The sequence below is a fragment of the Corvus hawaiiensis genome, unplaced genomic scaffold (genome assembly GCF_020740725.1).
Source record: "Corvus hawaiiensis isolate bCorHaw1 unplaced genomic scaffold, bCorHaw1.pri.cur scaffold_32_ctg1, whole genome shotgun sequence".
Classification (NCBI taxonomy): domain Eukaryota; kingdom Metazoa; phylum Chordata; class Aves; order Passeriformes; family Corvidae; genus Corvus; species Corvus hawaiiensis.
The window spans coordinates 2416202-2431466 of record NW_025963366.1 but is presented as its reverse complement, the minus strand read 5'-3'; the positions used below and the strand labels follow the sequence as shown (position 1 = coordinate 2431466).

The window sequence follows — 15265 nt, the reverse complement described above, 5'->3', positions numbered from 1 at the left end:
AAGAGTGCAATGAAGCAGCTGTTCCTGCTCCCAGCTCTTGCCCTTCCTAGTCTCTGCCTTTGACTGCTTCTGTCCCTCTTGCTGTGCCCTCTGTGCCCCCGGGGCTCGGTGGCTGCTGCCCAGGGCTGTGGCACTGGCACAGATCCAGTGCTCGAGACCCTCCTTTCTCTGCCCTCGGAGCTGCCTGCTCACAGCAGCCTTTTCCATCTGCAAGCTCCACATGGACAGGGAGTGCCCACCTCTGCTCCTTGCACACCCTCCAGGAGCCCAGGGCTGCCATCTCCAGTCCCTGCTGGCACTGAGGGCTCCCAGGTGCCCCAGGCTGCTGTGACACCGCTGCAAATGGGAGGGAACAGCGGCAGGGGCTGTGCTGAAAATCAGCTCCATTTGCTGCTGCTGCTGCTGGGGGGGTCATTTGTCCAGCCCTGCCCCAGAGCCAGGGATCAGATCCAGGCCCTGCTGCTGCTCCCTCGGGATCAGCCACAGTTTGGGTTTTGCTGTCAATGCCAGCAGGAGCGGGCGCTGGAGCAGCGGGTGCTGACAGTGCCCCAAGCCCCGGGGCCCGAGGGGTGCCTGGGCTGTGGGGCTGGCAGGGAGCTGCCCCTTGTTCTCCCTGTGCCTCACGCAAAGCTGGGCCGCTCACAAGTGGGGCAGCACAGCAAACAGGGAGCCTGCGAGTCTCTGCCAGCCCTGTCTGCTCAGAGATTGGGCCTTGGAGCTGCAGGGGGACAAAGGCAGCTGCTTCTGGTCCCTCTGCATGTCCCCGTGTTCAACAGTGCTGCTTCATCATTTAGGATGTGTTTTCTGTTTAAATTAATAGAAAAACAAAAAAGAAAAAACCCAGAAAATATTATGAAACATAAAACCAAAACCCAAATGTGGAGTGAAAAATCTTTTGTAACTCTGGATTAAGAGGTAACTGATCTTTTCAAAAAGACAACTCAGGTATTTGTAAATATGCTGAGGGCATTGGTCCATCTTACTGACCTCAGCAGCCCTTTTTTAAAGATTTTGGGCTTTGTTTCCAACATCGTTATTTTAAATTGTGGTTGAAGCAACAAGAAATTGATTGTGCCCTGCCAGCTCCGAGCAGGACTGGCAATCTAAACTCTGTCCCACTCCAACTCATGGAGAAGATGCCCTTCCTTCTCACCCTGCCAATGAGCTGCACATTCCCTTGGAAATTGTCAGGGGGTTCTTAAAGATACCAAGTCCCACTTAGGACTTTTTGCTCTGGTTTGGCAGTGGAGAAGGGCAATTCTTCATCCATCAGCTCCAGACTGCACTGCCTCAGGAACACGGCCCACTCGCCAGCTTTGGCCCACTCGTGGCACTTCTGGAGGAGGAAGAAAGTGCAATGGCACAATTCCAGCCCAAAAGGAAGGAAGAGTGGGACAGACAGAACACCCTGTGCAGATCCAGGTGTTCCGCTGGCACTGTGGAGAGTTTGGGTTCTTGCCAGTGGGATGTGTGTCCCTGAGTGCAATCTCTTGGCCTGCACGAGAGTCTCACTCACCTGCAAAAGCAGAAAGCTCCGTCGCTGTGCTCGCAAGGGGCTCGTCTGATGCAAAGCTGTCAGAGCCCTGTGAGGGGAGAGCGGGCCCAGCCGTGCCCGGGGCTGAGCCCAGCAGAGCCCTGGCAGAGCCCAGAGCAGCCTCAGCATCGGCAGAGCCCGGCTGCAAGGAGAGAAACCAGAACCCACCCGTCAGCTGAAGCCTCCTGTCCCCTTGTCCCAGCCGCCCACAGTGCCCAGGCCGTGCTGGCTGTGCTCAGAGCTGGGCCCAAAGCTGCCCAGCATTGCTGCCTTTGGGAGCAGAGCAGGAGGGCAGGACATGTGCCCAGCCTGCAGCCAGCCATGGCACAGCCACCTCCTCAGCAGCTGCCCAGAGCCCAAAAGCAGCTTGGCAGCCACTGCAGAATTCCCTGCAGCCGCCCCAGCAAAGGGGGAACCTTTGGTGCCCGGCCAGGCCGTGCCATGCCCAGCTCTGGCAGCATCCCCCTGGCTCTGGACTCACCTGCACACTGGGCATGGAGCGTGTCTTTGGAGAAGGTGCCGCAATCAAAGGCCATCATCTTCAGCTGCCACTGGCCAGCTCCAAGAAGAAGTTGTCGTCCTTGGGCTCGTCCTTGGTGGCTCCAGCAGCAGCAGCCCCACCTGGTACAGCTTCTCCAGGGGCTCCTTCTCCTTCCCTGGGGGCCAGACCAGGCTGTCAGGGTTCTGCCCAAGGCCCCAGCCATCAGTGAACCAGACAAGCAAAACCAGGGGGGATGGTGGCCACCAGTGCTTGCCAGAGCAGGCCTCCAGCTCAGCTGCAGCCCAAGAGCTGCGTGTTCCCTTCTGATGCTCCCTGCTCACAGCTACAGGCAGGACAAAAGAGTCTGCTTTGCTTTGCCACTGATTGCCAAGAGATGGGTGGGGCTGTTCCCTGCCAGGCCCCTGGATCACACTGTGCCCGTGGCTCTCTGCCATCCTCTAGGGCACATGAACACCCTGCAGCCACGGGTCACTGAAGAGCTCTTCCAAGGACGGCCTGGCCAAGGGCTGCATGGACAAGCACCTCTTCAGAACATCCTGGCACTCTGGGCAGAGAAACCAGAAACCACCAGGCAGCTGCAGAAGGATCCCGCCCGCTTTGCCCCCCATTCCTGTGCCCAGGCCATGCTGGCTGTGCCCTGAGCTGTGTCTAAACTTCCCCATGGATTCTGTGCTTTGGAGGGCAGCAGGAGAGCAGGACATGTGCCACCTGCTCAGAGCTGCCAGAGCGGGATGCTCCTGAGCCCGCTGCTGGCTCCCAGCACTGCTATTCCCCCCGTGCTGCAGAGATGAGGGATCCACACAAAAGGAAACAGACGAGGAGCCGACACTTTCATTGCCTGCCAGAAATGGGTCTCATTTTGCTCTGCATTCCTTTCCTAGGAGGAGTTATCTATTAAAAAAAAAGAGAAAAAAGAAAAGAACCAGAAGAAGTATGAGAGATAAAAACAAAACCCAAATGTGTAGTGAAAAGTCTTCTGCAACTTTGGATTCAGAGGTAATTGATATTTTTCAAAAGAGAACTCAGTTATTTAGGTTTTTTTTTGTTTCATTCAGTACTTACATTGTTTTCCTTCCTTCCTTCCTTCCTTCCTTCCTTCCTTCCTTCCTTCCTTCCTTCCTTCCTTCCTTCCTTCCTTCCTTCCTTCCTTCCTTCCTTCCTTCCTTCCTTCCTTCCTTCCTTCCTTCCTTTCCTTCCTTCCTTCCTTCCTTCCTTCCTTCCTTCCTTCCTCCCTCCCTCCCTCCCTTCCTCCTTCCCTTCCCTTCCCTTCCCTTCCCTTCCCTTCCCTTCCCTTCCCTTCCCTTCCCTTCCCTTCCCTTCCCTTCCCTTCCCTTCCCTTCCCTTCCCTTCCCTTCCCTTCCCTTCCCTTCCCTTCCCTTCCCTTCCCTTCCCTTCCCTTCCCTTCCCTTCCCTTCCCTTCCCTTCCCTTCCCTTCCCTTCCCTTCCCTTCCCTTCCCTTCCCTTCCCTTCCCTTCCCTTCCCTTCCCTTCCCTTCCCTTCCCTTCCCTTCCCTTCCCTTCCCTTCCCTTCCCTTCCCTTCCCTTCCCTTCCCTTCCCTTCCCTTCCCTTCCCTTCCCTTCCCTTCCCTTCCCTTCCCTTCCCTTCCCTTCCCTTCCCTTCCCTTCCCTTCCCTTCCCTTCCCTTCCCTTCCCTTCCCTTCCCTTCCTTCACAAGCCACTTCTCACCCCATTGAAGGTCTGCAAAGCAGTGGGATCCCCTGCCAATTGGGGTCCCTTCACCCTCCCAAAATGTGGGGACTTCATCTCAGCCGCCCAAATTGCGGGGGGTTTGCGGCACCTTCCCTAAATTCAGTGCAACCTCCCAGAAGCCACTTAGAGGCCCCAAAATTGCCAAAAAGCAGCAGCAGCAACCCCAAAAGTGGCTCCCAGTTTTCCTCCCTGGAGGGCCCCACTCCAAGTGGCCAAACCACCCCATCCCTCCCAAACTTCATCCCACCCCCACGATGCCACTCCCATCCCATCCCCATCCCATCCCCATCCCACCCTTCCTGGACACCAATTCCCCTTCTGTGGTTCCTGACTCCCCATAGCCGGAGTTGGGGCTCATGGATCGAGCCATTTGGGGCTGCCATCCAGACATTGGGGCTGGGATTGAGTTTATTGGAGGCACCCGCTCAATCCCTCCATCCCAAATGGGAGCTTGGAACCTGTCCTCAGGCCTTGCTGTGCCCATGGGCTCACCCCAAGTCCCAAAATGAGAGCCAGGGCCCCACAGGCCATTCAGAATCTCTAAACACTGGCAGAAACAGCAGCATCCTTCCCAAAATGGGCTCCCCAGCTCCCTGCCAATAGGTCCTCCTTCCAAGTACCAGAGCCCCCCTCTCAGAAACCCTCCCTAAGCATTGAGGGGGACCCCAGAACTGCCTCAGGAACGGGACATACCCTGAAATCCCTTCAGGAATGTGGGATACCCCAGAACCCACTCAGGAACAGGGTCCCCCCTGGCCTCATCATGCGCAGCCTTCAGCTGGCTCAGGCAGAGCCCATCCCGCCCTCAGCAGCCCCAGCCCAGTCCAGCCCTCGTGGGCAGGAAGCCCCAATGGCCGAGCCGGCCTGGGACACTTGCAGGGATGCGGGGGCAGCCGCAGCTTCTGGGGCCAGCCTGTGCCAGGCCCTGAGCGCCCTGCCAGGGAACCATTGCTGCCCCACATCCCATCTCAGCCTGCCCTCGGGCAGCGGGAAGCCGTTCCCTGGGGCCCGGCCCCGCAGGCCCTTGGCAAGAGTCTCTCTCAGCCAGCAATTGCTGCTCCTCCCTGCTGCGGGGCCCAAGCTGCAAGTTGATTTTCTGCCGCTGGCCCCGGCCCAGCCCCGAGCCAGGGCCAGCACCTTGCCCTGGAGCTCTGCGGGCGCTGCGTTTGTGCGGCCGCAGCGCAGCGGCCGCAGCTCGGAGCTGCCCTTTGTGTCCCCGCCGGCAGCTGGCAGAGCTGGCGGGGCCGGGCCAGGGCCGGGCCAGCCCCGGCCTTCCCGGCTCTGGGACACAGCGGCGGCAGCCCCAGCCTTCCAGCCCTGCACACGCTCCCACACAAGCCTCCAGAGCCGCGGCCACGCAACGCAACTGACCGGCCGCTGACCCCCCAGCCTGGCCTGATGGCCATTCCTCTGCCCACACCTCGGCCAAGCTCCCCTTGGCCACCTCCTGAGCCACAGTGCCACAGACAAGTGGCACATACAGGTACAGAGCTCTGCCCAGAGCTGGCAGGGAACGTTCATTCAACATAAAAACCACCAAGAAAAAGAGAACTGCCCCCAGCAGAGCTGTTCCCTCCTGCAGTAGTTACACCTGCACACCCACAGCGCCTGAGACTGCAAGCAATGAGCATTCCCTGGGCACATGTGCAGCCCAAGCAGCTCGAGGACAGCCTTGCAGCAGGACTGCTCTCAGCTGAGCCAGAAAGGCCCCTCTGGCAGCTGCAGGGCCATTGCAAAGGGCAAGGGCCAGAGCCTTGGCCCATGGGGGAGGAAAGGGCTCTGAATTCCCCTGCCCTGGCATCTAAACCCTGTTCCCAGGCTGCTTCCCACACAGGATTCCTCTGCAGGACTGCAGAAAGCTGAGAGTCAGCTCTGGCTTCTCCACTTTTCATGTGCTAAAGCTGCCTGGCAGAAGAAATGGAGGGACAGCTCTGGTGGCACAATCCCTCCCGGCCCAGGGCACAGCACTGGGAAGGTCTTTCCGTGCCAAGGCTTTGCTGCGGCCAAGGAAAGCTCCTGGCTCAGGGTCACCTTTCCTGCTGGGCCAGACCCCCCCGAGTGGCCCAGCAGCAGCAGAGAATTCCAGCACAGCCCCGGCACGGGCAGGGCGGCCCTGGGCGGGCTGCGGGAGCCGGCAGCGCCTGAGCTCAGAGCAGCTGAGCCCGGGGGCTCTTGGCCAAGGCCGAGGCCCAGCGAGCATTTCTCAGGTCGCAGGGCGGCCTGGAAAGGTGTTGGGGGGGGATAATTCACCCCCCAGTGCAGTCCCAGTGGCTCCCAGGATTTCCATGTCCGTGGTCCCAGTGCTGCTCCCAGCCCAGATCCGTGGGGATGGGAATGTCCCGCTCCCTTCCCGAGGCAGGCTCACACCTGAGCCACGTGTGCAGGGCAGGACCTTGCCCTGAGCCCAAGCCCTGTCCCCCCTGCAGGATCTGCTTCCCATCGGCCTCTTCCTCCTGCGGCCCCAAGCCCAGCTCGGTGCTGAACGAAGGGCGCTGGGCCGGGGTCATCCCCCGGCGGGGGCTGCGCACCCCCTCTGCCCCCTCCCCAAATTCCCTTCCGGGGCTGCAGGGGATGGCTCAGGAGCCCTGTGGACAGGGAAAAGGGGGTGACACCGGGATGGGGGGTCACACACGCTCTGGAATCCTTCCTGGAATCTGGGGGGATACACATGGCCCCTGGGGACCCCCCCTCACCTTCTCCTGCAGCGCCAGGAGGATGAACCCCAACATGGAGCCCCCGACCCCCCGTAGCATCTTGGGGGGTGGCGTCTGGTGGCAGCTTTGGGGTCTGGGGAAGAGGTCACAACTTCCCTAAAACCCCCTCCCAGCCCCACAGCCACTCCCAGACCCCTCAAACTACCCCACAGCTCCCGGCCAAGAACCCCCCCCAACCATGCCCTGCATCATAAGTGACCCCAAGAAACACCAAAATTCTCTCCAAGACACACGGCCATGCCAAGATCCCCAAAACTCTCTCAGAGACCACCCCAAAAGGCCCCTCCAAGCACCACAAATGCCTTCAAGAGACACAAAAGACCCTCCCAGTCCCCCAAGGAGCCCCCAGACCCCCTCCCACCCCCCATGGCACTGACCAGGACAGGCTGGGGGACAGGAGCATCCCCAGCCGGGAGCAGCTCGGGCACTTCAGCAGCGATTTGGGCACTTTGAGGGGCACAGCCCAAAGGGGGAGACCCAGGGCAGGGACTGGGACAGACAACCGGAATTCCTGGAGAACAGACGGGCTCAGGTGGACACGTTCTGCCAGCACAACTACGAGATCGTGGCCCCATCTGCTCAACCCATGGCCTCACAACACCCAAATCCTCCCAAATATTCCCCTGAACCAACCCCAAACTCACCCCCAAATCCCCATAAAATGGTGCAGCTTTAGATACCTTTAATTTCTTTATTTCTACCCCAATTTTGGTTGTTTTGACAGGATGGAGGAGGAAACTATTTAGGTTGAAAAAGACCTCCAAGATCATCCAGGATTGCTTGATGGCACCAAAAGAAACAATTGGACAGAGCAGGTGAGATTTTTTGGGCTGTGAAGTCAATAAATCAGCTCTTCCCAATGAATTTCCGATTTCGATCAGAGTCCCGACAGATGTTCCTGCCCCTGCATTCACCCAAGGTGCCTACAGGGATCCAGGAGAACATGGAGAGCACCAACCAGGGGTCTTCCCAACATGGATCACAGGGAATGTGGGTCACCAGGGCTCTGCCAAACGTGGGTCCTCTGATGGGGGATGAAGCTGGAGCAGAGGACAAAGCTCTTCCCGCAGTCGGGGAACTCGCAGGGCTTCCCTTACCGGTGCCTCCGTTGGTGTTGGGTCAAGTGAGAGCTCCTGGAGAAGCTCTTCCCACACTGGGGACACTTGTAGGGCCTCTCCCCGGTGTGGATGCGCCGGTGGGTGACGAGGTTGGAGTTGTACCTGAAGCCCCTCCGGCACTCAGAGCAGCGGAAGGGCCTCTCATCTGTGTGACTCCGCTGGTGCAGGAGGAGACTGGAGCTGGTGTGAAACCTCTTCCCACACTCGGAACACTTGTAGGGCCTCTGTCCTGTGTGGATGCGCTGGTGGACAATCAGGTTGGAGCTGTCTGTGAAGCTCTTCCCACATTCCCCACACTCATAGGGCCGTTCCCCAGTGTGGATAATCTGGTGGCGGATCAGGCTGGAGCTCCGGCTGAAGTTCTTCCCACATTCCCCACACTCGTAGGGCCTCTCCCCGGTGTGGATCCTCTGGTGGTCGATCAGGTGGGAGCTCCGGTTGAAGCTCTTCCCACATTCCCCACACTCGTAGGGCTTCTTCCCATCATGAAGCTGCTCATGGACCACCAGGTCTGAGCTCTGGCTGGATCTCCAGCTGCCTTCCTGGAACAGGGTGGGTCTTTCCTCCTCAGAGCACTCTGGGCTGTGTTTGCAGCCCCTGCTCCTGCGGGATCTCTGGGGCTTTTCCTCCCCGTTGGATTCCTGCGCTGTGGAGCCGCTCAAAACGGCCTCTTCCACCAGGTTCTGCCGCGGGGATTTGTCCTCCCTGGGCTCCGTGCTCAGCTCGTTATCTGGGGGAGGAAGGACAAGGAGAGGATGGGATTTGCCTCCGTGCCACAGGGAAGGGGAAGGAGATCCCCCCAGTCCGTCCCCGGCAGGACGGCGTCGGCAGCGGGGTTGTCCTGCAGCCGGGGGCGATGCTGGGCTGGGAGATGGAGCAGGAGAGAGGGGGAATGGGGCAGGGACTTCCTCCTCACCTGCCTGGGTGTCCCGGGACATCTTCCTCTTCCTCGCAGCCTCATCCTCCATCCGGCCAAGGGCTGGGAACAGGAAATCCTGGTTTGGGGGGAAAACAAGGTGTGAGCACGTTGGCTTTGAAATTCCCTCTGCCCACGTCCATGTCTAGAAGTCCCTGGGCATCTGGGGTCCATAAAAACCTCCCAAACACCAAGATTCAGCCCTGAAAAAGCCTCCAGGAGTTCCCTGTCTCTGGTCTCTCCCCTTTGTTGTTCGGGGGTTCCCCCCTGTCCCGGGTGCTGGGGGGTCACGCTTGCATTGGGGGTCGCCTGTCTACTTGGTTCCCGCCGTCCCCAGGCTGCTGGAAGTCCCAGGAATCCAAAAGCTCCCCCCTTTGGTCTCCCCACTTAGGGATGCTGGGGGTTATGGGATCCCCAGGTCCCTTCTCCCCTTATTCTCTGCTTCGGGGTGCAGGGGGTCCAAGGAGTCCCCCCTCCCCCTCTCCAGGCTGTTGAGGGTCCCGCGAATGGCGGCGCTCCCCCCTCTCTGGGCTCCCCACTTTGGGGCCCTGGGGGTCACAGGGGTTCGCTCCTCCAGACTGCCGGGGCTCCCCTGCTCCCGGTACTGCCCCTCTCTGCTCGTCCCACTCTGGGGCTCCCGAGGTTCCCCCTCCGGCTCTCCCAAGGGGTCCCGCAGCCCCCTGGCTCCGGGCTGGAGGTGGCCCTGCCTGACCCAGGCAGACCCAACCCCCACCATGGGGAGGACCCCACATCCCCCTGCCCGCTGCCAGGGCTCTGCTGGCACCGCCACCGGGACCCCCAGAAACACCTCCTGGGGACCCCCAATGTCCTCACAAGGGGCATTTTCTGCTCAGCTTTGGAGTTCTTCATTCTCCAAACATCCCCCCCAAAAAAACCCAACCCAGGGAACCCCCCCGGGATATCTGGGCCGAGCTCCCCCTCCCCGGGCACCTGCGGGATGGGGGGCGATGATCCCATGGGTGGGGGGCTGTGAATTCAGGGAGCGCTCAACCTCATGTGGGGAGTGACTGGGTCTGAACTGGGGGAAACTGGGTTAACTGGAACCACACTGGAAGATAACGGGAGCAGCTGTGCCCATGCTGGGGTCATACTGGGATCCTACTGGAACTGACTGGGATCATACTGGGAGTGACTGGAATTGTACTGGGGGTATCTGAAAATGACTGCAATCATACCGGAGTCAGACTGGGAGGGACTGGAAAGGTGCTGGCTGGGACTGGAACCATACTGGAGGTGACTGGGAGCAACAGAGACCATGCTGGGAGCAAATGGGATCATATCTGGAGTGACTGGGCCCACTGGGCCCATACTGAAAGTGACTGGAACCATACTGGCAGTGAGTATGGGTGCTACTGGGATCATCCTGGGAGCCACTGGGATTATAGTGGGTGCGAATGGAACCTGACTGGGGGTTACTGGGAGCTGCTAGGCCCATGTTGGCAGGAAAATGTGGACACACTGGGAGCAGCTGGGATCAACTGGAAGGTACTGGAACCCTGCTGAGGGGACTGAGACCACAACTGGGGCAACTGGGATCATACTGGGAGCAACTGGGACCACACTTTGGGCAACTGCCATAAACTGGGATCATGCTGGAGGCAACTGAGAGTAACTGGGAAAGACTGGGATCATTCTGAGGTAACTGGAACCTTACTGGGGCAACTGGGAGTGCCTGGGAATGACTACAAGCATGCTGAGGGCAACTGGGACATACTGGGAGTGTCTGTAACCATACTGGGATTGACTGGAACCACACTGGGAACAGCTGGGATCACACTGGGGGGAAATGGGACCATACTCGGGGCACCTGGGAGCAACTGGATCTATGCTGGGGGCAACTGGGCGCAACTGGGACTATTGTAGGGGCAACTGGGATCATACTGGGAGGAACCGGGAACAACTGGAACTATGCTGGGGGCAACTGGGATCATACCGGAATCACAGTGGGAGCAGCTGGGTCCATGCTGGGTGAGACTGGAATCATACTGGGATTGACTGGAATCATACTGGGATTGACTGGAGTGACTGTGAGCAACTGGAATTGTGCTGAAAGCAACTGGGAAGAAGTGGGAGTGACTGGGAGTATGCTGGGGGTGACTGGGATATACTGGAGGCTACTGGGCTCATGCTGGCATTGACAGGGAGCAACGGGGAACACCCTGGGGGCCACTGGCATGATACTGGAAGTGACTGGGACCATACTGGGATTATAGTGGGTGTCAATGGACCCTGACTGAGGGTTACTGGGAGCTACCAGGCCCATGCTGAGAGCCTACTGGGGATACACTGGGATCAGACTGGGAGCAACTGGGAATGATAGGATGCATGCTGGTGACAGCTGGGATGTACTGGCAGCGACTGGGATAAATCTGGGGGCAACTGAACCATGCTGAGGTAACTGGGAGTGCCTGGGAATGACCACGAGAATGTTCAGGGCAACTGGGATATACTGGGAGTGTCTGAGACCATGCGGGTGGTGACCAGGACCAGACTGGGAGTGACTGGGAATGTGCTGGAGGGAACTGAGACCATGCTGGGGGCAACTGGGGGCAAGTGTGAGTGACTGGGGCCCTGCTGGGAGAGGCTGGCATCACACTGGGAGTGACTGGGGCAACTGGGAGAACTGGGAACACACTGGACAAAAGTGGGAGGAACTGGGAGCAACTGGGACCATGCTGGGAGCAAATTGCATCATAATGGAGAATGACTGGGAGTAACTGGGTTCATACTGGAGCAACAGGGATTCTGCAGGGAGTGAAGGGAAGTGACCAGGATCATATTGGGAATGACTGGGCACATACTGGGAGTGATGAGGAAACTAGCACCACGGGGGCGGGTGGGGGGGGGGGGGGGGGGGGGTGGGAGGTCAAACTGGGAGCAGCCATTTCTGGCCCCGGGACCCCCGAGCCCCTTTCCAGCCCCGGGACCCCCGAGCCCCTTTCCCGACCCCGGGACCCCCGAGCCCCTTCCCGGCCCCGGGACCCCCGAGCCCCTTTCCCGGCCCCGGGACTCCCGAGCCCCTTTCCAGCCCCGGCACCCCCGAGCCCCTTTCCCGGCCGTGCCGCCCCTCCAGCCCCCAGGCCCCCCCGCCGGGGTCCCGCCAATCCCAGGGGTCCCCCCTCTCGGGCTCCCCGCTTTGGGCTTCTGGGGCTCTCCTCTCTCCGGGGTCCCGCTTAGGGAAGCCGCGCCTCTCCCGGGGCTCCCCAAAACCGGTGTCCCCCCGCCCCCCCCCGCCCCCGCGCCGTCCCCACGGGGCCCCGGCACAGCTCGGAGGGCCCGGCCCGGGAAGCCCAACCCCCACCGCGGGGGGACCCGCATCCCCCCGCCCCCGCCGGGGCTCTGCCGCCACCGCCACCGCCACCCCCAAAAACACCTCCCGGGACCCCCCGATATCCGCCCCAGGGGCATCTGCGGCTCGCCTTTGGAGTCCCGCAAGCTCCAAACATCGCGCCGCCCGCCCCGACAGACAGCATGAAACAGCGAGCCCCAAATCGATTCCCTGCGAGCTCCAAATATCCCTCCCCCCTCCAAAAACACCGCCCGGCATGTTTGGGCCGAGCTCCCCCTCCCCGGGCACCTGCGGGATGCGGGGCGGGCGATGCTCCCGGCCCGAGCGGCTGCAGATCCAGAGAGCGGTGCCTGCACGTGGAGCCTCCTCTGCCTGCTCCGGCTCCTCCTTCTTCCCCCCGTGCCTCCTCTTCCTCCTCCTCTGTCCCGCCTCCTCCTCCTCCTGCCCTGCCTCCGGGAGCTCTCGGGGCAGCGGGGCCGGGCCGGGCCGGGCCACGATGGGAAAGGGCTGGGTCACCCCAGAGCGAGCTGGGGCAGCGGAGCTTTGGGGCAACAACGGCAAAGGGGTGGGAGAGGGAGGATCCGGGGAGGTGGGACAGCGGCAAAGGGGTTCCACTGGGGTCCCCCAGTTAAGCCCAGCACCCCGTCCCAGCCCTCCCCATCCCCGGCTGAGTGCGGGGCTCAGCCCAGGACCGTCGCCGTTCGGGGCTCCCCCGAGTGCAGCAAACGGGAGAGTGCCCCCCGGGTGAATTTTTGGGGTTCGCTCTACCATCGGCGCTTTAAGAGCCCCCGGTAAAGTCGGTGCCCACTATAACTCCCGTTAAAAGGGCAACACCACTCCCGTTGATTCCGGCAGCGGAGCCCCGGAGGGGGGGGTCGGGGGTCCCGGGAGGGTTTGAGGGTCCCGGCGGGGTTTGGAGGCCCCGGCAGGGTTTGGGGGTACCTGGGTGGTGCCGATGATGGCGATGGGGACCCCGTGCTGGGTATGAACATTTGCGAGAGACTCCTGGGGGGGTTTTGTGGGTCCCGGGGGTTTTTGGGGTCACGGTGGTTTTTGGGGATTCCCGAGGGGGGTTTTCAGGGGTCCCAAAGCGGGAGTTTGGGCGATCCCGGGGGGCATATTTGGGGGTCCCAAGGCTGTTTTGGGGTACCTGCCGGTGATGGAGATGGGGACCCCATGCCAGGTATAAACCTTCTCAAGGGGGTCGGGGGGGGTGTTGGGAGGTCCCGTGGGAATTTTGGTGTCCTGAGAGGGTTTGGGGGGTCTGTATGGGGCTTTGCAGTCCTGGGGAGTTTTTGGAGGGTCCCGGGGATATTTTCGGGGTCCCAGGAGAGGTTGGGGTTCCCCGGGGGGGTGTTGGGGATTCCCGGGAGGTTTTGGGGTACCTGGGCGATGCCGGTGACAGAGCTGGGGACCCCGTGCCGGGTATGAACCTTCTCGCTGCGCACGGGCAGCGTCAGCGTGTTCAGGGAGATCCTGGGGGGCCCGGGGGGTTCACCCCAAATCCCGGGGGACCCCAAATGCTGAGGGACCCCTGAACTCCCCTCACCGCTGGATGTGCTGCAGGCAGGGGGGCACCAGCACTCGGCCCCCACCCCCCACTCTCACGGGGGGGCTGCAGAAGAAATCTGGGGGGCACAGACGGGTGGATGGGAACACCTGGGACCATGGTGGGATCATAGTGGGATCATACTGGGAGTGACTGGGATCCTACTGGGATCATACTGAGTGTAACTGAAAGTGACTGGGATCATACCGGGGGTGACTGGGAGCCCCAGGGCTCAAGCTGGGAGTGACCTGGGCCCCCCTTGGTGGAACTGGGGGAACTGGCCCAGCTGGGGCTCAGGGTTGTTCTCCCCCAGGGCTGCCCCGGGTCCTGCTGCCATCCCTGGCCCCAAAGAGCCGAGGGACACGGGATGGACAAGGGACACGGGGCAGCCGAGGGACAGGGGACAGCCAGGGAACACGGCCTGGCCCAGGGACACTGTGCTCCAGCACTCTGGGCTGTTGTGGCCGACTGGACTAATACTGGGAGTATCTGAGAGTGACTGGGAACACACCATGCATATCATCCCCCATACTGGGGGTGACTGGGAGCAACCAGGAGCATGCTGGGACTGACTGGGTTGATTTAGGAAGCAACTGGAACCATGCTGGAGGCAACTGGGACCATACTGGGAGTGATTGGAAGCAACTGGGATGATAATGGGACCATACTGGGAGTGCTGGCATGTGACCGGGGATCATACTGGAGGTGACTGGGATCATATTGGTGTTGAAAGGGAGCAACTGGGATCACACCTTGGGCTACTGGGAGCAACTGAGAGAAACTGGAATGATGCTGCAAGCAACTGGGAGTAACTGGGAATGACTGGATGCATGCTGGAGGCAACTGGGATATTCTGGGCATGACTGGGATCATACTGGGAAAACTAACACCTCACTGGGGCTGCCAGGAGTGTCTGGGAATGACTACAGACATGCTGAGGGTAACTGGGATATACTGGGAGTGTCTGTAACCATACTGGGGGTGACTGGAACCACACTGGGAACAACCAGGACCATGCTGGGTGAGACTGGGATCACACTGAGGGTGACTGGAATCATACTGGGATTGACTGTGAGCAACTGGAATCGTGCTGAAAGCAACTGGGACGAGGTGGGAGTGACTGGGAACATGCTGGGGGTGACGGGGCGCATGCTGACAGGAACTGGGATGGACTGGGAGTGTCTGTAACCATACTGGGGGTGACTGGGAACACACGGAGAGCAACTGGGACTAACTTGAATCAGGGGGATGGGGAAGCAGAGATTAAATGATTTACTAAGAATTGGTTTGTTAGAAGCAATGCATATAGCTTGCCCAACACTTACTGTGCCTACCAAAGCAGGATGAGAAGATACGAGACTATTGATTAAGGGGAAGGAATCTTGACCAAAGATCCTGTTTTTAACCTAAAACTAACTCAAACCAGTCTTGAAGCTTGGACTTAGCCCAGGGGCATAAAGAGCATGCGCAGGGAGGAAAGGTGAAAAGTTCAGGATGAGGAAGACCCTTTACTTCATCTGAGGAAGACTCTTATTTCATCCCAGAGCCCCCTGCCCACGACCACCAGACAACACTGCGCAAGCGACACTGCGCAAGCGACACTGCGCAAGCGACACTGCGCAAGCGCAAGCGGATGTAAATGACTTTTGGGCTCATTGTAATACGAAGTGAGGCTAGGCAGGGCTAGGCGATGAATATGTATAGGTGTATTGGGAAACTTAATGACTATGGAGCTTGTAACCCGATAAATACCAAGCTGAATGCAGCTGTCGGCACGCATGGCTTTGGAGGAATTATCCCCCATGCGTCCCAGCGCTGTAACAAACATACCTACTTTACTGCTTATTCCAGTAGTGGAGTCTTTCCCGCTCATCAAACTGGGATTTACAGAGCCTTTCCTGGGGACAGCTGGA

At 59.9% G+C, this 15265-nt stretch overlaps 1 protein-coding gene across 1 annotated transcript; it reads right to left on the bottom strand.

The window, feature by feature from the left end:
• Nucleotides 1-7582: 7582 nt before the first annotated feature.
• On the bottom strand, nt 7583-12189 carry LOC125320993 (zinc finger protein 436-like; the record flags this gene model as incomplete). Its single annotated transcript, XM_048293433.1, has 3 exons — nt 12092-12189; nt 8494-8572; nt 7583-8307 (listed from the first exon to the last, which is right to left on the bottom strand). Coding segments are annotated over exons 2-3 (777 nt in total), but the record flags the coding sequence as incomplete, so codon positions are not given.
• Between the last annotated feature and the right edge of the window lie 3076 nt (nt 12190-15265).